This window comes from Vicugna pacos, chromosome 28 (assembly GCF_048564905.1).
Source record: "Vicugna pacos chromosome 28, VicPac4, whole genome shotgun sequence".
Taxonomy (NCBI): Eukaryota; Metazoa; Chordata; class Mammalia; order Artiodactyla; family Camelidae; genus Vicugna; species Vicugna pacos.
The window spans coordinates 12,839,723-12,865,091 of record NC_133014.1 but is presented as its reverse complement, the minus strand read 5'-3'; the positions used below and the strand labels follow the sequence as shown (position 1 = coordinate 12,865,091).

At 43.2% G+C, this 25,369-nt stretch overlaps 1 protein-coding gene and 1 long non-coding RNA gene across 2 annotated transcripts; one reads left to right on the top strand and one right to left on the bottom strand.

The window, feature by feature from the left end:
* Window positions 1-1,133: 1,133 nt before the first annotated feature.
* LOC140690110 (uncharacterized) lies at window positions 1,134-15,169 on the bottom strand. The gene is made up of 3 exons (XR_012065287.1): window positions 14,612-15,169; window positions 6,902-6,960; window positions 1,134-1,629 (listed from the first exon to the last, which is right to left on the bottom strand). It is a non-coding gene; the product is annotated as an uncharacterized lncRNA (long non-coding RNA).
* Window positions 15,170-18,615: 3,446 nt separating this feature from the next.
* Window positions 18,616-25,104, top strand: MAT2A (methionine adenosyltransferase 2A). Its single transcript, XM_072951532.1, has 9 exons — window positions 18,616-18,834; window positions 20,829-20,906; window positions 21,001-21,123; window positions 21,411-21,523; window positions 21,611-21,754; window positions 21,901-22,119; window positions 22,344-22,526; window positions 22,676-22,809; window positions 23,484-25,104. Exons 1-9 carry the CDS (start codon window positions 18,744-18,746, stop codon window positions 23,584-23,586), a joined length of 1,188 nt encoding a protein of 395 aa, XP_072807633.1. The 5' UTR covers window positions 18,616-18,743; the 3' UTR covers window positions 23,587-25,104.
* The last annotated feature ends 265 nt before the right edge of the window (window positions 25,105-25,369 follow it).

Genomic DNA, 25,369 nt, shown 5'->3' with positions numbered 1-25,369 from the left:
AGAACCCTGCATCCATGGCTGGCTTTGGGGGTCCTGAGCCCAGAAGCTGTGCTGCATTTGGGGTGTGTCTGTGCTCGTGCTGCAGAGATGGCCACGGAGGCCCAAGGGAGTCTGGGGAGACCTCTGCAGACCTCGGCTAAAGGTTCTGGGTCTTACCCCATGGAAGCCAATGAGTCTGGGGGCTGAAAAGAGGATTATCACAGGGAAAAGTTATTCTGTATGGGTTTCATTGCTGCTGTTTGGTTTTTATTTTTTAAAGGTTAATCCAGCGGTGGTGATGACCAAGCAGGGAGATGATTTCAGTCCCTTATGGTTCAGCCATGAGGTGAAAAAGGCCCAAACACAATGATGAGATGGGCAGGAAAACCATAAAGGACAAATTGGCAAGAGTCTGTGACCACATGTGATGGGAGGAAAAGAATGTATTAGTGAATCAAAGTGACCAATCAGCTCGGGCTACGGGTCACTAGGTTTGCACACAACGTTGGCTTATGTCTGTAACGTGTTGCTTTGAACAACAGCTTTTGCTTATGAACTGCCCCAGGGATCGTTTTCCTAAGGATAAACGTGCCTTCAGAAGTGAACAATGAACTCAGCTCCTTCCTGATGGAGGGCTGGGTCAGGACACCCTGTCAAGCCAATAGGGGCCGCACATGTAAGGGTTTCCAGGAGAAAGTCACCACAGGCCTCAGAGATTCGTCAGGTTTCACTGTTATATCTTCCTTTTAAATTATTATTATAAGGGTAACATAAAGCCATTGAAAGAGGGGAGGGTGTAGCTCAAGCAGGAGAGCACATGGTTAGCATGCACGAGGTCTCGGGTTCAATCCCCAGGACCTCTTCTAAAAATAAATAAATAAGCCTAATTACCCCCCCCCCCGGATAAATAAATAAATAAGTAAAACCATTGAAGAGAGTGGAGAAAATGGGAGAAAAGATTTCTACTTTTGGCTGTTGGTAGATATATCCCTGAATAATCCTGCTGACTGAGGCAGCAGATGACCTGGAATAAAAGTCCATATTTGTTGAAATCCTACTACACTCAGGGCACTTCAGGATTTTAAAACAATGAGTTCAAAAGCAAGCTGTAACAGGGAAATTAATGTGTTTTTTTTGACACCACATTCACTTAGTTGAAGAAATATTAAAACTTTTATTATCTTGAAAATAAATGAGTTAGTCAGAATGCTGTTTCCTGACATCTGCTGGGTTTTCACTGGGCTTTTTGGCTTTGTGAACAGAGTTTGCTCTTGCCTACATGGCTCTGAGTGGTTCTTGTGAGTGGGAGAGACTTTGCCCAAGCCACAAGGGAGATTTTCCATGTTGCCCAGGCCAGGTTGTCACCTCCTGTGCCCAGAAGTGGGGGTCACCACAGTGCCAGCTGACAGGCTTCTCTCTGGTCCTGCCTCAAAGCCCCTTTCCAACAGGGCTGCTAGACCCCGAGGATAAACAGCAGGGGCTGAGACTTGGGACCACATGGGAAGCTGGGAATCCCTTTGGAAAATCAATGTAGCATTATCTAGACAAGTTGAAAGGGAATAAACTTTCCCAGAAATAACCCCAGAGAACCTTTTGACCGTGGGTCCCAGTAGTCACATACAAAAATGTTCATAGCAGCACTGCCAGAGTCTGTCAAAAAAAAAAAAAAAAGCTGCAAACAATCCAAACTTCCATTGAGAGGAGACTGGAGTTAAAAATGGTAGAGTATTCACACAGTACAGTATCAAACGGCTATAGGCATAGATGAATGTCACAAACATCACTGAGTGGTGAGAAAAGCAAATCAAAGAATACACACTATATGATTTATTTTATATATAGTTCAAAAGCCAAAACAACATAAATGTCCATCAACAGATGACTGGATGAAGAAGTTGTGCCTTATACACACACACAAACACACACACACACAATGGAATACTACTTAGCCATAAAAAAGAAAAATAATGCCATTTGCTGCAACATGGATGGACCTGGAGATCATCATTCCAAGTGAAGTAAGCCAGAAAGATAAAGAAAAATACCATATGATATCACTTATATGTGGAATCTAAAAAAATGACATGAATGAACTTACAAAACAGAAACAGACTCACAGACATAGAAAACAAACTTATGGTTACTGGAGGGGAAGGAGGTAGGAAGGTTTAAATTGGGAATTTGAGATTTGCAGACATTAACTACTGTATATAAAATAGATAAACAAGTTTATACTGTATAGCACAGGGAACTATATAACTTGTGGTAACCTATAATGAAAAATGATATGAAAAAGGATATATGTATGCATATGTATGACTGAAACATTATGCTGTACACCAGAAATTGACATGACATTGTAAACTGACTATGCTTCAATTTAAAAAAAAAGTGTTAAAAAAAGTTCAAAACCCATGCAAAATCAGCATATTCCTCAGAGATGGGGGTTTTTTCAGGTGAAATTATGAAGAAAATCAAGGGAATAAGCAAAAAAATTTAGGCAGGGGCTGGGATGGGGAGAGGTACACAGAGGGGCTTCAGTGGTGTGGGCTACAACTTACATCTTAAACTGAGTTGTAGGTGGTTAGTTGGGTGATCACGTTTTATATTTTCTCATATGACCTATTCTTTTGTATGCATTTAATATTTAATTAGGTTTTGAAAAACAAGATAGGGGCGGAAGTCGCCTGCAAAAGACGTAATTACAAAGCCTTATCTGATAATTCCGGAACTCAAAACTCATCAGCTCTCTCTTTGTTTAAAAGTCAGACAAACAAAATGAAAAGGCCAAGTACATATACGGAGCAAATGGAGACGGAGAAAAATGACCCCAGAGCTCCAAATTTCTCCGTCTGCTGGATCACATTTGCCTTTTAGCTGTTCCTCTTTTTTATTTTTCATTTATTATTGTGGTCAAAAACATGTCTTGAAGCGGAGAGAGTGTAGCTCAGTGGTAGAGCGCATGCTTAGTGTGCATGAGGTCCTGTGTTCAATCCCCAGTACCTACCTCCATCAAAAAAAAAATTTTTTTTAATTTCTTGAGTCTCATAAGCTAGACACAGTGTAGGCTGTGAGGACTGGACAGTGGAGAGACATGGTTCCTGCCCTTGTGGAGAAGACAGGTAATTAAGCAATAACCGTAAATGAGGACAAGTGCTTCCTGGAAGTACAGGAGGCTGGGGAAGCACAGGGCAGCTGCAGGCAACTGAGCCCAGCCCGGGAGATGTGCTTTAGAGGGTAATGAGGACTGACGCTACTGCGTGCTCGGCCATGTTCTAGGCACTTGACACATTGTATACATCATACGTGAACTCACAGAGTTCTGACAGCAAAGCTAGGAAGGTAGGTGCTATCATTATCCCCATCTGTAAGATGGGGAAACTGAGGCACAGAGATGTTAAGTGACCAGCCCGAGGTCACACAGCCACGATGTGTGCAGAGCCAGGATTTAAGCCCCGGCACCCTGGCATGCTTAAGCACCGGGCTCTGCTGCCCCTCATGTTTCCCTGAGAAGGTGACATTCTGCCTGAGACCCGAGTGAGGAAGAGCAGTTGGGCAGGAACAGAGGCGGGGGATGAGACTCCCGGGCAGGGCCTGGGTGTGTATTGCTTGATGGTGATACAAGGAGCTAAAATAAGTAGTTAGCCACAAAAAAGTGTGAAAGACCCTTCCAGCTGAGAACAGTCCTCTTTCATCTTTTTTTCAGATCTTGGCCTAGCGGAAGCCGTGCAGGGATGAGGTGAGGTCTGAGGGAGGCGGTTTGTGCTCCATCAGTTTCTCTGGGCGAGACATAGATCTTGGTGCCAGGGCTCCCAGGGTTTCCAAAGGCCCATGGCAACAACCGCCAGGGCTCCTGGGAACGTCCCCAAGCATCCAGGATCCTGCTGCCTTGGCAGCCTCTCTGTCCCCCTCTTGGCCTCATTTCCCAAATGGACCCAACATCAATCCAGGACGGGACCTAAGGCACGACCTAGCAAACAGCTGGCAAACTATTTTTAAAACCCAATTTAAAATTGTATATGTGTAAGCCGCAGTGTATTTCTCTGGGGGATTCTATCCTTCAAGTGGAAACTTTTTTTAAGTCAAATAAGGTAATCTCTATTTTGATTCCCATCAAGCTCAAGTGTGGGGCCCTGCAGCCTCTGGTTAAGTGCTAATCCACTTTAAGCACAAGCAAGTCGGGGCCTGGGAGTCAGGGTGACTCCAGGACCCGGAGAGAAAGGTCAGGACTGCTGATATTTATCGTGTTAACACTGTTAGTGTGTGTTTGGCTTTGTCTGGCAGAAGAGAAGAAATACAAGACATGAATTATGGTTGTGGGCCTGGGGGAGAGTGAGGCTTCTGGGATCTGCCTGTATGTTGTCCAGCTTCCTAAATCTTCACCTCCTGCTAGTCCCCTTCCGGAAAAAAGATAAAATCGCTCAGAAGAAACAGGAGTGAGGAGAGAGTAGAGTGCTGGGGCAGGGAATGGAGCAGAGAAAGCAAGAGGGAGGGCAGAGACAGGTGGGGACGTCACACATCACAACGCCTGCTTGTCTAACTCAGGCACTGTCTTTCTGGTGATTCTGTAACTGCCAGGCCTTGACCTCAGGCGCCAACAGTGAGATAAAGCACCTTGTCCCCGGGCCAGCCGCACAGCTTATGCTGCAGGACGACAGCATTTCACTGCTCCTGACAAACACCTTTTGCATTCGGCCACCCTGATTTATTCGTCTGGGCTTTTCTTCTTTGAGGCCTAAATTGGGTGAATGCATCTAGAAAAAGGGTTTCTGCAGCTTTTTTGGTTTGGTTTTGGTTTTTTCGGGTACTTTCTAAATCTCATTGCGCCTACCTCTTTTTGTCTCAAACAAACTTCAGGATAACTCAGAATGACCCTTGGCTGCCAGAAGGATCAGGCCTGCTGGGGCCTCAGCTCTAGCCAGAGTTAGCAGCCATGCGGGTGAAAGGTTTGAGTCACTGGAAGGAGAGACATCCTGGGGTGGAGAGGAGAGGGTCCTGGCCAGGACAGGTGGGCCTGGCGTGGCAGGAAGCTCCTGACAGAAACACTGAGTGATTTGCTTGCCTTGATGGGCCCCAGGGAGGTGCTGCAGGAGGCTACTCTCCAGGAAGGAGGCCATTCTAGAAAGAAGGAGGGGAGCAAGGCGGGGAGCCAAGTCAGAGGAGGGCTTTTCAAACAAACCATGAGCCTATAAATATAACTGCCCAGGGCTCACGATCACAAGTGTCTGCAGTCACGAAGTGACCATGGTCCCACCAGGCAGCTGATGCTCCTCTCATTATTTAAAAAGCCATTCTTGGGGGGAGGGTATAGCTCAAGTGGTAGAGCGCATGCTCAACATGCACGAGGTCCTGGGTTCAATCCCCAGTACCTCTAGTAAATAAATAAATAAATAAATAAATAAATAAATAAATAAATAAATAAACCTAATTACCCCCCTAAAAAACCTGAAATAATAATAATAACAATAATAATAAAAAGTCATTTTTGTACTGAACTAATGGATGCCAAGCCCGTAGCACATCCCCCACAGGGCCTGGGGGATGGTAAGTACTCTCTGAACATGAGCCAGTATCATGGCTATTACTGAGCAGAAAGCTCCCTTCTGCCCCAAATATTTAGCCACTGGCCCAGTGCTGTCTTAGAAAGCATCCTGGTCCATGTCTGATCCTCTTCGTTTGCTTTTCCGTGATGAACATCTTCATTGCCTTCCAGCAGACCTAATACTACATGGCTTCTAGACATACCACTATGGTTGCCCTCAATAGACAACTCAGCTTATCAAAGGCCCTTTAGAACATTTTAAACATGGCACCCAGGCTTGAATCGAATAGCTCAGGTATTGTCTGACCACCCAAGAATACAGTGGAAACGTACTTCTTGAATTGTCTTACCTGATCATACACAAACCATTATGCTAAGCGTGCGTGAAATGCTGGAGATTTGAAGATTAATGAAACACAGTGCCTGCTATTTGCAGTTGCCCCAAATGGGGCTACTTATCAACATACTTGAATGGATCAATAAATTGTGGTCTATTCACACAATAGAATATCATATGGCAATGGAAATGAACTATCTGTGACCATAGGCAACAATGTGCATGACTCTCACAGATACGATGATTAAAAAAAAACCAGCCATGAAAGAGTATATAAGTACATACTACTTTTTGGTCTTTTACAAAAATTTACAAAAACAGCCAAAGCAAATCCATGCTGTTGAAAGACTGGATAGTGGTTCCCCTGGGGAGGGAGATGGGGAGGGTAACAGAGCACAAGGAGTGTTCTGGGTGTTCTAATGCTTGGCTTCCTCATCTGGGTGCTGACTGCATGACTTATGTTCAGTTGTGTGAAAATTCTGTGAGCTATATACATTTAGAATATGTGCACTTTTTAAATGAAGTATAGTTGATTTACATGTTGTGTTAGTTCTGATGTACAGCACAGTGATTCACTCATATATATATACACACACACACACAACTTCTTTTTCATATTCTCTTTCATTATAGGTTATTATAAGATACTGGATATAGTTCCCTGTGCTATACCATAGGACCTTGTTGTTTATCTATTTTATATATAATAGTTTGCATTGTGCATTTTTTTTCTTGGATGTTATATATTTATAAGATGTTCAGGGGGGAAATATCATGCATTGGATCAAGTTAATTGGAGGAGACAGACAGTGAGATAACAAGTGCAGCAAAGTAAATGTCATGATAGAGAAATGTACAAAGTGTGTTACAGCCACACAGACGGAAGGAGCAAGTAGCCACGGCTCAGGGATGGAACAGGGTCAGGGAGGCCTCAGGAAGGATCCTGCAACTCAACAGGGGCTGAATTGAATACTAGGGAAAGAAGGTAAATCTTGTTTTAGATACACTTATAAAGAGACAGCTGAGATGTTAGAGGTACTCACCCCTGAGGGCCTCATTTGTTTCCTGAAGGAGGAAGGCAAGATAGGTCACCAAGATGAAACTGGAAATGAGATGTGAGAAGCGAACACGGTCATAATTTAGAATAACTGGAGAACGAGAGCCAGATCCAACCAAAGATAAGTAAAACTAAATCAATGGGGGCCCCTGGGAAAGCCCAGCAGAGCTACACACCGTGAACTTGCAATGAGGCCATTCTCATTGGTGGGTGGCCTTTTCAGGAACATAAACAGGAAAATGCAGGGTTGGGATTTTTCTGGGCAGATGTGGCAGAAGCAAGGCAATTGACACTGGAGAAGGAGTAGCTTAAGAAATCAGCAACACTGTCCAGCCAGGAGCAGAGAACAGTCAGTTGTCCGTGACCCCCTCCCTCCTGTTTTCCTCACACAGCTCTGATCACTCCTCAGCCTCACTTGGGTACCTCTTTCTCTGCCCGACACTTAAGGAGACCTGGTCTCTAGAGTTCCACCTTGAACCTGGCCTTTATTTCAGTCTACACAATGTCCTTATACTTAGTTTCAACTACCCATCCCCGAGCTGATGTTCCATCTCCAGCTTGAATTATCTGAGCTCCAAACCCACGTGTCTACTCAATGAGATCAAGTTCAACACGTTCCTCAAATTAACATGTCCAAAATTAAACTCACTCCTTTGTTCCCCACCCTCTTCCCAGTCTCTAACTCTCTCCTTTCTTCTGAGTGTCTCCTTGGGCAGCAGCATAATCCATTCAGCTGTCCAAGACGGATGCCTGGGCCCCCTCATCCTCCTCGTCCAATCAGGCTTCAAGGCTGTCAGTTTCCCTTTTTAATAGCTCTTCTCTGTGGGGCAGTCTCTCCACCCCCACCATCACCTCCTCAATTTAAGCCCCACTCTGTTGCAAAAACCTTCTGACCCTAGTCTCACATCTCTCCTCCATCTTCCAGCCTGCTGCCCTGGTGGTCTTCCTAAAACCCAAATGATCAGTCACAATGCTTTTATTAACGTAGCTAAAACAAGACTGCCCTGTGTCAGGACAAACAATAAACTCCTGTCTAAGAGATCGCTCTTCTATTTCTTTATCCTTTCACATTCCTTGCCTGCTTTTAAAATACTTATTTTTTAAAAAGTCTTACATTCACATGGTATTAAAAAAATCAAAAGTATAGAAAAGCATCAAACAAATGGCAAAAGTTATCTTTTCCTTCCTCCAACTCCCAGTGCCACTCTCCAAAAGTTACCACCACTTCTTATTACCCTTCCTGGAAAAAAAGTCTGCTTATACCTGTATATCTATTTTTTTAATTTAACACAAATGAGATCATAGTGCTGTGCACACTGGTTTTTTTGTTTTTGTTTTTGTTTTTAACAAGATAAATTTAGAAGAGCTTTCCATGTCAGTACATATAGTTCTGCTTCATGTTTTAATGATTGGAAACTTTTCCATTATGTGGATGTATTTAACTGGTTGCCTGCTGATGGATGTTTGGTGCTTTCCAGTTTTCTGTTATTACCAACAATGTTGCAGTAAACATCCTTTACATGATTTTGGCATAATGTTGCCAGTATATCCCTAGGGAAAATTTCTAGCAGTAGAATTGCTAAGTCACTGAGAACAGGCATTCAGAATGTTGACAGACATTGCTAAATTGCCCTCCAGAAGAGACAAATTTGTTTACACTCCCAGGAACAGTGCATGAGAGTGCCTATTTCCCCATAATCTTGTGAACACTGGACATTTCCAAACTTTTTTTGCCAACCTGACGGATGACAAATGGAATCTCATTGTTTTGCAATGCATTTCTGTAACTACTAATGAGGTTGAATACATGTCTATTACATGTCTATTAGCTATTTGTGTTTCTTATAGATGGTTCATATCCTCTGCCTGTTTGGTGGTTAGTTTATGAGTCTGGGTGTGTGAACCACTATCTAGGCTCCCAGGGAAGTTAATAGATTGATAGAACTTAATGAATTTCACCTTTGCCCAAGTAGGAGCCTCAACCAATCAAAGAAGATTGAGTGGTCCCTGAAAGTTTAAGTAAGGGTCTACTCCTGGAGCTTTCTGTCCACTAATGCTTGGCCCAAACAGCTGATGACTTACTATGTCTTGTGCAACCATCACCCCAAAAAGAAACTCTGTATCTATTAGCAATCACCCTCTATTTTTTTTTCTTCTCAGCCCCTGGCCACCATTAATCTACTTTCTGACTCTCAAATAGATTTGCCTATTCTAAACATTTCATACAAATAGAATCATAATATGTGGTCCTTTGTGACTGGCTTCTTTCACTTAATATAATATTTTCAATATTTGTCCATGTTGTAGCATGTATCAGTATTTCACTCCTTCTTATGGCCAAATAATATTTCATTGTATGGATATACCACATTTTGTTTATTACGGATAGACATTTGGTTTGTTTCTACCTTTTGGCTGCTATGAACATTTATGTACATGTTTTTGTGTGAACATATGTTTCAACTTTCTTGGGTATATACCTAGGAGTGGAGTTGCTGGGTCACATAGTCACTGTATGTTTAACTTTTTGTGAAACTACCAAACTGTTTTCCATAGCAGCTGCATCATTTTACATTTTCAGCAGCAATATGTGAGTGTTCCAATTTCTCCACATCCTTGTCAACACTTGTTATTATCCGTCTCTTTTATTATGGCCAAGCTAGTGGGCATAAAGTGGTATCTCACTGTTTTGATCTGCATTTCTCTAATGACTAATGAAGTTGACCAGCTTTTCATATGCTTATTGGATATTTATGATCTTCTTTGGAGAAATGTCTGTTCAAATCCTTCACTCACTTAAAAATTAGATTTCTTGTCTTTTTATTGTTGAGTTGTAAGAGTTCTTTACATATCCTGGATACAAGACCCTTGTCAGATACTTGGTTTGTAATTATTTTCTCCCACTCTGTGGACTGTCTTTTCACTTTGTTGATAGCCTCCTTTAATGCAGAACAGTTTTTAATTTTGATGAAGTCCGATTTATCTATTTTTACTTTGGTTGCTTGTGTTTTTGGTGCCATAGCTAAGAAACCATTGTCTAGCCCAAGACCACAAAGATTGACTCCTATGTTTTCTTTGAGGAGTTGTGTAGTTTTAGCTCTTACATATAGACCTTTGATGTATTTTGAGTTAATTTTTGTACATGGTGTCAGGTAGGAGCCCATTTTCATTCTTTTGCATGTAGCTGTCCAATTGTCCAGCACCATTTGTTGAAAGGACTGTTCTTTCTCCCATTGAATAGTCTCAGCACCTTTGTTAAAAATCGGTTGACCATAGGTGTTTAGGTTTATTTCTGGCCTTTCAATCCTATTCCTCCAAAATTTCTTTAATGTGCTTTATTTCATATCTATATATACATATCTATTTTAAATAAGCTTAAAAAGAACTGTAAAGAGGAAGGAATATCTGTATTCACTGTTTGGTTCCCAACAGGAAAACCTACATGGGGTCCACTTACCATTGGAAATTGTCTCTGGTGATTTGGTTGCTTAGGACAATAGCAAAAGCTGAGTGTTACACAAGAGTCTTCAACACCCATCCCCCCACTTTATGTGCTCCCAAGTGTGTCTGAAGAACTTCAGGATGGAAGCATGGCAGGAGGCCAAGGGGAGAGGGTCAGAGCCTGGCAGCGTCATTGGTGGCAGCGGTGGGCCTGGCGTGGGCAAGAGTCCAAGGAGAGGGCACAGTCTGGATGCACCAGGCCACGCCTGGAAGGCTATCCATGGGGAAGTTCTGCAAGATGGTTCTCAAAGGTCCAGCCAGACTCCAGACACCATGAAGGTAGTCCAATCTCCATGTAAAAATCTCAATTCTCAATCCAAAGGAATGCCTAGGGCAGTATCACTGAAATAGAGGATCTCAGAATACTGTAACTTAGGCAGGGACTGTGGGAAGTACCCAGGATGGGGAGGGCTGTGTGTGAGTGTGTGAGAGAAAGAAGGAGGAGGGGAGAGAGAGAGAATAAGAGAGAGTCTACTTTGTAAAGTTTACATATTTAGAAATTTAAAAATTCAGTGGTCTCCCTGGGGACAAATGACTTCAAAGAATCAATTAAGGAGCAAGGGGGTGGCTGCCGTTTTCACAGAGGGCTCTGCAGTGGTGCTGGCACCACAAGCAGGTCATCTGGTTATCTGGGAGCTTCCCATGGGAGCTGTGCCACCAAAAATGCTTACTCTACCTCGGGGGGCCCACGAGCCTGAAGCCCGGTTACCTGCCACACTCCACACTCTAGCAATAACTCACTTTTTTTGTGGCTATTAATCTTTCTTTTTTAACTTACAGAAATAATTCTTGCAAATTTTTACACTTTCAAATAACACAAGAGTAAATACAGAAAGAGCATAAGTCTCATCCCACAGAAGTAGCTGCTGTAAAGTTTGGTGCTTAGACTCCCAGAATTTATTCTATGAATCCAAAAATATTATATATAAATCTAATATGCATATATTTGTACTTACACATACAGGATCATTTTTACAGAAAGAAGATGGTACCCCATATTGTTTCAAAAATTTTTTTATACCAAAGGATATCACGGACCTACTTTCAATCTGTCCATATAATTCTACCTCATTCTTTTTAATAGCTACATAGTATTCCACTGTGAATTAATCAAGTAATTAATCAATGATTTTTTTTCAATTTCCCTGCTAGTATTCCTTTAAGCTCTTTCCATATTTTTGCTATTACAAACAATGCTGATATAAACACATGCAACATATTTACATATCAAATGCTAATATTTCTTTAGAATAGATTGCTAGAGGTAGGACTGCAGGGTACTAGGGAATGTGAATTTAAATTTATGAGAAATACTAGAAAGCATTCTTAACTTGTCGTATATGGTTGAGCTTCAGACATTATATATAGAATTACGTGTGTGAGTGTATATGGTCCATATTTTTTGAGAGAGACCACCAGTCTTCTTCAGACCAAAAAAAAAAAAAGGTTATAAACCATCGAGCCACAGGGAGCTGGCATTTCCCTGCGACTCTGGACCATAGGTAGGGAATTTGCAGGTTTTGAGCAATTTTATTGATCAGGTACTTGTCCTACCACTTCCCATCCAAGTCCAGGGCCACCTGCCAGGAGAGCAGGTCGTGGCATTCACCTGAATGTCTTACCCCTAGAGTAAAGGTGAGGCGCCGCACAGACAGATACAGTCACGGCCATACGCGGGGAGCACATTTTCAGTTGTTACAACTTGGCGGAGGGGATGCTACTGCACCCAGTGCGTGGAGGCCAGGGATGCTGCTCCAGGTCCTACAGTGCGCACACTAGCTCCCTCCAACAAAGAATTGCCCAGCACAAAATGTCAGTGCTGCCAAGGTTGGAGAAATCCTGTAAAATATCTGATTAGTAGCACCGACACACTATTTTGGACAGAAGAGCAATCACATTTTTGATATTTCACATGCCACTTGGACCCAGCTCACATGAAGTTTCTGCTTTTACAATTACTTTTGCATAACTCAGAGGAATCTATTTCTAACCATTTGAGGTTGAATTCTTAGAGTATCTTTTCCTTTCAAGTGGGTCTAGGTAGGTGTTCGTCACATTTTTTAACTCCAAAAATAACTTTTAAAAATTATATGCTACGAGCGCATTTTAAAGTAGATATCTAAATTTTTTCATCATTAAGTATGGTTGAAAGGTTGTAACTTTCATTGTATTGTAAATATTGGCATTTAAATTATAATAACCATCACTCTTAAATACATCCAATGGAATCTAAACACCGTAGAGAGTTAAGACCCACAATTATTCATCCTAAAAATACATGAACAAAAAATAGTAATAAATAAAAATCTTAAATACATGAACAAATTCTTCTTTAATAGTGCAAAAATTTGCATTATTCCTTTTCTCTGTGAATGTCAATCTATTTCCCCAATAGACTTTTATACTAATGTAATATATTTGATCTTGAAAGTCTTTTATTGATCACCCTATCCCCTACTCTGTACCAAGATATGCATATAAATTCAAATATAAATTTGAAAGTGTTTATTATAACCACAAGTCTCTAAAAGCTAGCAAAATTTCCTTTGGCTTGACTTATTAATATAATAATCAGTACACAAGTGATCAAAATAACAACTATTTATAGTTTTTTATAATTATCAATTAAAAAAGGAAAAATATACAAATACACATGTGTGTATACATATTCGTTTAAAATCCATTGCTAGAAAGAGACAGGGTTCATTACTGATCTCATTCTATTTTTCATTTTTATAGGTATAAGCACTCTGAGTAAACTTATTTATATAAATTAGTAAATAATTAGGAGAGGAATTTTATTAGAGTAATTGGTCAGGGAGTAATTAGGTTTGTTTATTTATTTATTTTTAGAGGAGGTGCTGGGGATTGAACCCAGGACCTTGTGTATGTTGAGCATGTGCTCTACCATTTGAGCTATACCCTCCCTTCTTTTTATTTTAAGAGCAACTTTTTGTTGTGTTTTAATTCCTTCTGAGTTAAATACCCCCCCAAAACAGCAAACAAAAACCACATAATGATCTATCATAGGAATCAAGAAAGCTCCAATAGAGGCCAAACTAACGGGATGGAGGGGTGGGGGGGCTAGAGACGGAGCAACCTGTTACTTAGCTATTTCCTTCTACCCTCCCCTCCTCCACGTGTCCGGTTTTCCCCAAAACTCATTACACAAATGAATTAATTCATTTCCCTATTAATCAGGTTGAGCAGCTTTTCATACGTTTCCATCTCCTCTTTGATGAGTTACTCACTTACACTCTTTTTCCTAGTTTTCATGGGCTCTTGGTCATTTTCCTGTCAATTGGTACTAACCCTTTGTCCATCATATGTGTTGTAAACGTTTTCTTCTATTGTTTGTCTGAGGTTTTTACGTGTACGGTAACTTTTCATTTCTCTGTAGTTAAGCCTATCGATCTTTTCCTTTGTGGCTTCTAGATATTCTCAGACCCCACTGGTATGCATGTGAGTTTTGACAGCCATTTGGAAAGTAATCTGGCTGTTACTACTAACATAAAATATGTACATATCCTTTGTCTCAGCAAGCCCACTTTGAGACATCTTTTCCACAAAAATCAAAACATCACTTCATGGGGGGAGGGTAGAACTCAAGTGGTAGAGCGCATGCTTAGCATGCACAAGGTCCTGGGTTCCATTCCCAGTACCTCCTCTAAAAATAAATCAATAAACCTAACTACCTCCTCCCCCCTACACACACACACACATACAAAAAGCAAAAAAAAACAAAACAAAACCATCACTTCACAACAGTGTGTGCACAAAGATGTTCATCAGAGTCCCGTAGAAGGCAAAAATGAGAAACAACTTGAATGTCAACCAGCGAGGCAACAGCTGAATAAATTGCATGGTGGAGCCACACTATAGTATACTTTAACTGTTATGAAAAAGAATGATTTTGCATAACAATGTGAAAATTCTTAATGCCACTGACCTGTATACTTTAAAATGGTTAACATCGTAAATATTATGGGTTTTTTTTTTTACTACAATCTTTCAAAAAGAGAAAAAAAATAGAATGATTTCTATCTCTACATAGTGTTCTGGAGAAACAGCTGTGAAAATTGTTAAGAGGAAAATCCACGTTTCAGGTAACGTGTGGGTCTGTGTGTGTCTGTGTGTGCATGTGTTCCTAGAAAAAGGTATGGAAAGATACAAAACAAATTTTATTGTTAATTACCTTGGGGAGGGTGAGGCATCTATCCTTTGACTTGTAACGAGAATCATGATTTTAGAACCCAGAGCCAGGCTCAAGTCCCGGTTCCACTCCTGATTTGATGTGTGACTTGGACGCGTTACACGTTAGTTCCTTCATGTGCAGAACAGGAAGAGAAACAGTATCCGCCTTACGAGAACCGTTGTGAGGCACGGACATTAGAACAGTGCCCGTCACAGTAAATTACAGACGTTGTCATCGTTACATTACTATCTCCTTCAGCGTCATCTTCATTGTACCCCATGCACTCTTCCAGCCCTCCCTACCTACTGGGATCATTGAAAGATTTGATTATCTGGAGAGAAAAACAGACAAACAAAAATTACAAGAAGCCAAAAACTGAGAGGATTCACACGGTACTTGTTTCAGATCCCACCAGAGCTAGCTTGTTTCTGAGGCCCTGTCTGAGCTTTGGCCCCATAGAACTGGCACAATTTTGGAAACACTTGACCTAGACTTCTTTCTTCTTGGCCCGTCATCACATAGAAGGTAGTCTCGAAAGCCTAGGGGCTCTCGTCTCAGCATCTCCACGCCTTCCCTATTGCTTTTCCAAGTGTCATCTCCCTCTGCTCTCCTGCCAAATCAACAGCTTCTTGTACTGCAAATGCCTTCTCTCACTAGAACTCTCTCTTGACTGGCAGACTGGTAAGACCTGGAGTTGTCACACTCGCTGTCTGAGTCGCAAACACCTGTTTATCGAATCCTAACCTTGCCTCTTTCGTGGAACTACGGCCACATTCTTTGGGTTGAGATGTGGAGCCTTTAGGCAGCAATTAGATTTTTTTCTATGTGCTATACAGCGTTTCACATTCCACACATCTCATTCATGTTATATATGAAATAAATCAAAAACTCCTCCTAGTTTATTTTAACCTTAGGGCACTAATGTGTGGAATCAGAAATCTCATTCCTTTCAGAACAGGATGGCAATGAACTTCCTTGCGAGTGAAGAGCTCTCTATGTTATTAATTATAATGCTTGAGACTAAAACAAGGCAGTAGCTCTTTTCATTGATTTTACATGGTCCCCAGGGGTCCCTCATTTCCCCACTTCTTTGTGCCATCCGTTGTATTTATCTCCTCTTTCCTTTTTTCTCCTTCCCTTTCTCCCACTCTTCTCTCTCCCTCTCCTCAATCTTAAGTAACTTCTATGTGTCAAGCTCTCAGCAACAAAGCTTGAGCAAAAAAGATCACCATCTTATTGTCATGGAGCTTACAAATCTCACTGGGAGTTGAGACATGCATCATATAATCACCAAATCTGTATGTAATTTCAAACAGCACTGAGTGCCATGTAGGAAAACACAGGACCCTGTGAGAAATCTGTGTAGGTGAAGATTTCATCCGGAAGGAGGCAGCTGAAGGCTTCATCCAGGAAGTGACAGCTGAGCTGGGGCAGGAAGGATGAGGAGGAATTAGCCAGGCATCTCCCCTCATTTAGAGCTCCCGGTGGGCAGAGACCAGGACTGTCACAGCACCAATCCTGGGTCTGCTTGACAGAAATGGGAGGAAGGGACAATGTGAAAAATGTAAGTCAATGAAAATGAGCTCTGCTTTGTTTTGAGAGTAATCAATCAATCAGTTTAACTGTTAAAAGGAAACCAAAGTAGAATACAGAAACAAGAAAGTGGCACAAGATGAGGCTGAAGAAGTAGCAGCCAAATCACACTGAGGCCTTTAAGGGTTCCTAGGGATTTGGGTCTTGATCCTTACAGAATTGGCCGCCACTGAAGGGTTATTAATTTTTTTTTACAGCTAACTATTATGTGCTAAAGACTTTACTTGCATCATTTTGTTGCATCCTTGATGCAATTCTGTAATCGTACCATTTTTATCCCAATTTTACAGCCTGAGAATCCTGAGGTGTAGAGGGTAAGCTGTTTGCGCAACACGATTCATGGCAGAGGCTTGACTCCAAAACCCCTACTCTTAACCATTAAATTACACGCTAAGAACAAAAACGAGTAGGTGAGCAAGCCGGAACAGCTGATTCTAACCTCCTTGGCAGGAACAGCCCCTCTGTGGAGCTGGTAGCATAGGGGTACAGGGTTTAATGACCTAATCACTGAATTTAATCCCCTTGTTCTGACTCCATATTAATCAAATAACTTTCTAATTATAGTCTGGCTTCCTGTATAGATTTTTCTGCTGGAAGATAAAGCACTGACCAGCCTACACATGCAATTTGTTCCAGTTGGGAATTTTATTACTCATTGTAAGTTAACAAATTGGCATTCTGCTTTTTTTTTTTTTAAAAAAGGTGAAATACTCTGAAACAGACAAACGAGGAATTATGAAAGTCTTACAGTTATTTTTTTCCATGAAGTTAGTTTGAAAAATAGAAACAAATAAAAATAACATATATACTGTCTCTTTTGTAATTTAGCCTTTTCTTGCTCCCTGCTTTGAGGGACTATGGATGTGGCCATGAAGTCCAGAGATAAGCCCTTTCTTTACGTTCTTTGTTTAAACCCCCTAGAACAGCCCAAATGCTTCTATTGTTTCCCCATCGGAAGCCCACCTCGCCTCCCGCCTGCCGCGGAGAGGACGGTTCTTCTGAATTTACCTAATTCTCTGAGCAGTTAGCAGCTGGAAGCGGCTGCAAGGGGGTCTCATTCATTATCCCGGGATAATGAGCATCCTATCCTAGGAGCAGGCCGTTTCCTAATAACATCATTAAACCCGGTTTTCCTGAGCTTGGGGCCACCGCGGGTGTAACCCCCCCTCCCTCTCCGCGCCCTCCAACCAGCCCTGCACCAAGCTCGCTGCCCCAGTGCGGGAGGAAGGGTCACCCGCCCACCTGCCACTTGTGGGCTCCTTCCAAACCCGGACTCCATGAAATCGGTCCCCGACTCACTAAATCCTCGTTGGCCCAAGTTTGGTTTTGTTCTTTTCCCTTCTTTCCCTATAATTCCTTTAATGGGCAAAACTGGCACAAACGCAGGTGGACATTTTAAACTGAAAGCTGCAGGAAACGGACCATTGCACCTTGTCAAGAGATCTGCTGAATCACATGGGCGACACAGGCACCCCCCCCTCCAAAATATTCAACAGTCTTTTGAACGGAAGATTGAAATGACACTCTAAACATCGACTTTTTTTCCCCCTCTAAGATAGGAAAGTCAGCAAATGCAAAGTCAGCCTTGTGAGCAGCCTCCTTTTTCGGGCAGAGAAAAGGCTGGAGTTGGAGGGGCCGAGTGCGGCCTCCACCGTAGGGTCAGCAAAGGGTAAGGGCCTCTCTCGGAAACTTTAGCGCTGGGGGAGAGAAGGGGACGGCAATCGTTGATATCGATGACAGAACGCTCTTTATTCTGCTTCTCGGCCATTTTCCCCACAGAACCATTAACCAAGAAATTGCTAGGAACTAGACGGCCCCCGCAGGGTCGCCCGCCGCCAGCAGCGCGCAGGGCGGGGATGCACAAGGCCGTGCGAAGGAACGTCCGCTGACCAGCCAAGATGGCCACTTTCACGTGGCTATGGGCCACTGGCTCCCTGTCACTCGGGCACCCAAAGGCGGGGCGGCAGGAAAGACCCTCGGGCTGAGCCGGAGGACAAAACCCATGCCGATTCCCGCCGCCGCCGCTGGGGGACGCGACCTCGCGGCCAGAGAACCCGGCCAACGGTCGGAAGGGAGGTACCATGTCACAGCACAGGGGAGCAGTCCCACCAAGTCCTTGTCGCTTTTCCTCCCTCATCGAACATGGAAGCGTAGAACGACTCTATATATTCGCATTTACCCTTACGCCTTGTTAGAAGTGCTTAATATGGCGAAATATTCGCAGAAGGGGCGCGTTACCTCCGCTCCCCACCTGCCTGGCAGAGTGGTTCGGCCCGAGCTCCCCTCGGCGCACCGCCCCTTCCCCACCCCCCCGCCCCCGCGCGAGTGGCGCATTGGCGCGCGGCGCCGAGGGGCGGGGCCCGGGCCGGGCGCGCGCGGGCGCCGTATATAAATACTGGGCCGCGCCACCCGCCGCCTCGTTCGCTGCGCGCCGCCCGCCCGAGCTGAGTAGAACGTTGCGTTCTGCTCGCGCACTTCGCAGTCGTCTTCTTGCCGCTCCCTTTTCTCCTCGCCGCTACTCTCACTCACCGCCACCGCCATGAACGGGCAGCTCAACGGCTTCCACGACGCGTTCATTGAGGAGGGCACGTTCCTCTTCACCTCCGAGTCTGTGGGGGAAGGCCACCCAGGTGAGGTGACGGGGCCTGGAGCGAAGCGAGGGGCGGGGCGCCGGGCCTGGCCAGCCAGCCGGAGCCGCCGGCCGCGGTGCGCACGCCGGTGACCCTCCCCCGGCGGGCGGTGCGGAGAGCGCGGCCGCGCGCCCTCCTCGTGGCGCCGCCGGTGCCGAGCGCGTGGCCGCCGCTCCCCTCACTCCTCCCCTCCCATCCGGCCGCGCGCCCCGGCATGCGGAAGATTCCAGAAAACGAGAAGGGCGGGGGCCGCGGCCGCTCGTGCTCTACCCGGGGAGGGCACGGTTTCCGCCTCCCCGCCCTGCGGGCCGAGCCGCCTCGAGTGGGCGGCCGGCCCCGCGTGCTCGCGGCCGGCCCGCGGGAGCGCGCGCCCCGCATTGCAGCCGCAACCACGTGTTTGCCGCATGTGGCCTCGGCGAGGGAGCCGGCGGGTGACCCGGGTTTGCGGAGCGGGGCCCGGGCCTCAGAGGGGGTCCCCTCTTCCCGTTAATTCCCTCCCTCTGGTCCACGCTCCACTGAAGACTGTGACGTGCCCTTAGGCGGTTATGGCCTTGCGTCAAGGTGACAGCCTCCAACTAAATATAGCGCGTGTCGGAGGAGGCCTGCCTTATTTGGACCGCGCGTGAGGAGGACAGGAAGCGTGAATTAAGTGTAAGCTGCCATTGCGTTGGGTCTCCTTTTAAAGTCTGCGGGGCTGACCCTCAGGCAAGGTTTTACTTCATTTGTCCTCCGGGCTTTGTCCACTCGTCCGCCATTATGGAGATCAGTTTACACGCGCACGAGTGAAGCTGTTGGAAGGAGCTTTCGATCTCAGCCTGGAAAACTCACCTAGTAAAAGATCGTTATTTTACTGGAGTGTTCCAGCCCTTTCTTAGGATGACCACGATGACAGATACCTAGTCTGATGGGTTAAGGATCCATTTCTCTAGTAAGTCTTCTGTGCCTATGATGAAATCCCACGAGCAACCTCGTGGTATAGGAGAGGACAAACCCCAAGATCTGCTGAGTGAAGGTCAAGTGTGGTGTGGTGACCTTACCCCTCAGTACTGAGAGCTTATCATATGTATTAGACCCGCCTTCTGTTAATTTCATTTAAGTCCCAGCGTTTGCGTTAGATTAAGTCTTTGGCCTCTGACTTGACTGTAGCACACATTTCGCTTTAATTTTTTTGGATGGTTATAGAAAATTTAGGAAAGTGATGTTTGGGAGTTTATTACTGTTCCCGCTCCTAATTTTTAATAGAAGGCAATGCAGTGGGGGGAAGATCATCAAGGATTCAGCCTGCGTTTGGGGATTTCCCATACTGTTCAGTTCTTGTTCCTTGTCTCCTCTTAAGATCAAATGATTTATTCACAAAGTGTCCTTGCTTTCATCTAACTCTTTAGGAGGCACTTCTGTAAATGACAGTATTTCTCATTGCCCTAATTGGTGCTTCTTAGGGTCAGAGAGAAATTGATAAGATAAACAGTTCACCTCTCTGGCTGGTTAGATTTATAATACAAACTTTAAACTTTGGGGATAAAATGTAATTACAGTTGTTCTTGAAAAATAATACTCCTTGCTTTGCTTTTGGATGGAAGATAAACCTACCTTAAAGGTGGAACTGAAGTCCTTGTAAGATTCAAAGTGCATTATATTGCAAAGAGTTTAAATGTATTAAACATGCTGAGTGTTTTGCTGGCTTTTCTGGATTGGTGATCTTGTGCAGCTATACTAAGACTCAGGTGTAGGTAACATGTAGCACTGTGTCCAGCATTTGTTCTTCAGGCAAATAGTTTCTGTAAAAGCAGTGCTTTCCGCAGACAGCAGGTAGAAGAATGCCACTGAAAATGAACACTTGAACGGGTTAAATTGGTAAACTTTACGTTCTGTAAGTTCTGCCGCAGTTTTTAAAAGAAAGCTCTCACAAAGATCTTTACAGCTGTAGTTAAAAGGAAGGAGCATGACACGCTAACAGCAAGTTAAAGAAATTGAGTAAGGAATTTTTTTTCCAGATAAGATTTGTGACCAGATCAGTGATGCTGTCCTTGATGCCCACCTTCAGCAGGACCCTGATGCCAAAGTGGCTTGTGGTAGGTTCAGAACACTGCTTTCTCAGCTGATGAAAAAGTAACGTGAAAATGACTTTGTAAAAGTGATGTTGGAGTGTGAACTTCTCTTTTATAGAAACTGTTGCTAAAACTGGAATGATCCTTCTTGCTGGAGAAATCACATCCAGAGCTGCTGTTGACTACCAGAAAGTGGTTCGTGAAACCATTAAACACATTGGCTATGATGATTCTTCCAAAGGTGTGTTTTAATGAGTTGGCTTTTCTAATCTAATTTTTTCAGACCTTTTCTTCAGTCTTCTCTAGCTCTATTTTCTAGAATGTTCCCAGGAATCTTTAATGCCACTTGTATACTTACTGTCTTTTTGTTCCAGTGCTGTTCTGGTGTCCAAAAGTACTAAGTTTTAGGTATATGATTTCTTCAGCAGTATTTACAATTGTAGATAATTGTTGTAAATACTAAGTATTGCTATAGCCTCCTTCCTTTTCTTTTTTTTCTTTTTAAACAAGACATTGCTTTGTTTATAGGGTTTGACTACAAGACTTGTAATGTGCTAGTAGCTTTGGAGCAGCAGTCACCAGATATTGCTCAAGGTGTTCATCTTGACCGGAATGAGGAAGACATTGGTGCAGGAGACCAGGTATCTTGGTAGACATTTCTTTGCATTACTTCTAACATTAAATTCTGAAGCATGGATTTATCACATTGGTGACTTTTCTTTTTCTAGGGTTTGATGTTTGGGTATGCCACTGATGAAACTGAGGAATGTATGCCTTTAACCATTGTCTTAGCACACAAGCTCAATGCCAAATTGGCTGAGCTGCGCCGAAATGGCACTTTGCCTTGGTTACGCCCGGATTCTAAAACTCAAGTGAGTGGAAATCATCATAAAATTAGATGACACACGTTGAGTTGGCATAGAACATCAGTAAAGTTGTTTGATTAAAGTTAAAGAATAGCATTTGTTTTGTTTGGTAGACTGATGGTCTTGATGGTCTGATCTGTTTTGCTTTCAAGGTGACTGTGCAGTATATGCAGGATCGAGGTGCTGTGCTTCCCATCAGAGTCCACACAATTGTTATATCTGTTCAGCATGATGAAGAAGTTTGTCTTGATGAGATGAGGGATGCCCTAAAGGAGAAAGTCATCAAAGCTGTGGTACCTGCAAAATACCTTGATGAGGATACAATCTATCATCTACAGCCAAGTGGCAGATTTGTTATTGGTGGGCCTCAGGTAAGGCCTTACAGTGTCAATTCAGCTTGCTTTTTTTGATCTTCTGTCATGGTTACTTGCAAAAAGTTTGGCTACTTTCACCTTTTTTCTAGGTTGTTTTTGAAGTCTACATGTGAATCTTCTGAGGAAATTTCCTGAGTGATACTGAATAAGCATTTAACAAGCCTGATCTAGAACCACTGGAAAGGGTTAGGCGTAAAGTGACTTAAATCCTGTAATTTCAGGGTGATGCTGGTTTGACTGGCCGGAAAATCATTGTGGACACTTACGGCGGTTGGGGAGCTCATGGAGGAGGTGCCTTTTCAGGAAAGGATTATACCAAGGTGGACCGATCAGCTGCTTATGCTGCTCGTTGGGTGGCAAAATCCCTTGTTAAAGGAGGTCTGTGCAGAAGGGTTCTTGTTCAGGTATATACTCTTTTATACAACTGGGATGATTAAAAAGCATATAAGGGGGGCATTTGGTAAATTATCTATGGTCTTTTTTTATACCAGTGTATTACACTTGTACGTGGGTTTTTTGATCACTGACTTTTATGACATTTAAATTCTTTTAGGTCTCTTATGCTATTGGAGTATCTCATCCATTGTCTATCTCCATTTTCCATTATGGCACCTCTCAGAAGAGTGAGAGAGAGCTATTAGAGATTGTGAAGAAGAACTTTGACCTCCGCCCTGGGGTCATTGTCAGGTAAAGATGGTAAAGCCTATTGCTAGTGAAAAAATACTGAGGGTGTGGGTGTGTATGTCTGTGTATTTCGATGTGTCCAAATCTGAGGGTCAAGGTGTGAAAGACGACTCAAGTGGGGAAATACTTTAATTCCTAGGACGTGTTGATGTCATCTTTTCAATTGCCTTCATTAAAGGCTTAAATTACTAGGAAAAATCTAAAATTACAGTGCTCCACAACTTAGACTGACTACCCTAGAAAGTCCTCCACATTTGATACGAGGCTTTGTTCGTGTTACCTAAGGAATGTTTACTTAACAGAAATTAGTACAAATAAATGGAATGTTCATGGCTGTTATAAAGAAAATAACCATAGTAGGGTGTGGGCATGGGACCTCGGTAAGTATTCCATGATGTTAGATGAGCTTTTGACACTTGGAATTTCTCAGAATAATGACAAGTTTTCATATTTGTTGAGCCAGGGACGGAAAAACAAGAACTATAGTTACTAATAAGGACTGTGCAAGGAGTTTGGACACCAGGGAAGTAACAAACACTTTTGCCACAAACTTCTTTCCTAGCACACCCCAGAGAACTGAACTCATTTGCCAGGAGTCTTGAAAATGAGTCTTGCTGATTGTTTTGCTTTATTTTAATTGAATGCTACATATTAAGTTACGGACTTGTATATTCCAGGGATCTGGATCTGAAGAAGCCAATTTATCAGAGGACTGCAGCCTATGGCCACTTTGGTAGGGACAGCTTCCCATGGGAAGTGCCCAAAAAGCTTAAATATTGAAAGTGTTAGCCTTTTTTCCCCAGACTTGTTGGCGTAGGCTACAGAGAAGCCTTCAAGCTCTGAGGGAAAGGGCCCTTCTTCCTAAATTTTCCTGTCCTCTTTCAGCTCCTGATCAGTTGCAGTCACTCTAGTCAATGACATGAATTTTAGCTTGTGTGGGGGACTGTAAGTTGGGCTTGCTATTCTGTCCCTAGGTGTTTTGTTCACCATTATAATGAATTTAGTGAGCATAGGTGATCCATGTAACTGCCTAGAAACAAACCAACAACACTGTAGTAAATAATGCTTTGAAATTGAACCTTTGTGCCCTATCAACCCAACCTTCTAAAATCCTAATTGCATTGAGTTTCCCACCAAATGCTGAAAATGTCCTTGTAATGTGCACGTAAAGTACTTGTAGTTCCATTATAGCCTCTTGTCTGGCAATGCCACAGCCCTGTCAGCATGAATTTGTAATGTCTTGAGCTCTATTATGAATGTGAAGCCTTCCCTTATCCTCCCTATAACTTGATCCATTTCTAATTATGTAGCTCTTTGTCAGGGAGCGTTCCCTATCCAATCACTCTTGCATGTAACGCAAGTTCCAATTGGAGCTCTAGCCTGACATAAGAAAAAAAAAAGGCAGTTACCATTAAACCATCTCCCTGGTGCTTATGCTCTTAATTGCCATCTTTAAACAGCACCAAATCAAAATCTCTCCACTTTTCAGCTGTCTTTTGGAGGACGTACGTAATAAGGTTTTTATTTAGTAAACCAATCCTATGCATGGTTTCAGCACTAGCCAAACCACCAACTCCTAGCTCTAGAAAAACAGGCACTTGGCACCCTTGTGATGTGATACAGAGAAGTCACAGGGCAGTACCTGAGGGTCTGTAGGTTGCACACTTTGGTACCAGATAACTTTTTTTTTTCTTTATAAGAAAGACTGAGTACTCCACACTGCACAATAACTCCTCCCAAGGTTTTAACTTTGTTTTGTTTTCAAAACCAGGTCCAATGAGCTTTCTGAACAGCTGGTGTAGCTACAGAGAAACCAGCTTCCTTCAGAGAGCAGTGCTTTTGGCGGGGAGGAGGAAATCCCTTCATACTTGAACATTTTCTAATCGCTTATTTATTGTATTCTGGGGTATGGCGTAAGTACAGAGAAGCCATCACCTCAGATGGCAGCTTTTAAAAGATTTTTTTTTTTTTTCCTCAACACCATGATTCCTTTAACATGTTTCCAGCATTCCCAGGTAGGCCAAGGTGTCCTACAGAAAAACCTTGGGTTAGACCTACAGGGGGTCTGGCTGGTGTTAACAGAAGGGAGGGCAGAGCTGGTGCGGCTGGCCATGGAGAAAGCTGACTTGGCTGGTGTGGTACAGAGAAGCCAGCTTGTTTACATGCTTATTCCATGACTGCTTGCCCTAAGCAGAAAGTGCCTTTCAGGATCTATTTTTGGAGGTTTATTACGTATGTCTGGTTCTCAATTCCAACAGTTTAATGAAGATCTAAATAAAATGCTAGGTTCTACCTTAACCTGTGTCCATTATTATTTTCAAATGTTTTGGTTTGAATGAATCAAACACACTTTTTAACCCTGAGTAACTGTAATCCCATCTGTGGTTCAAAGAAATGGCTTCAACCCCTGACTGCCCGCATTCAGAAGGTTTGTAAATCACATCCCTAACACTGGGAAGAAAGTTCAAGACTGGATCTCAGCCTTTTTTGGCCAATGCAGTGGACAAAATTCATGTCTCATTGCAGTAGCCACTTCTATGCTGTCAGCAATGTCTTAAATTAT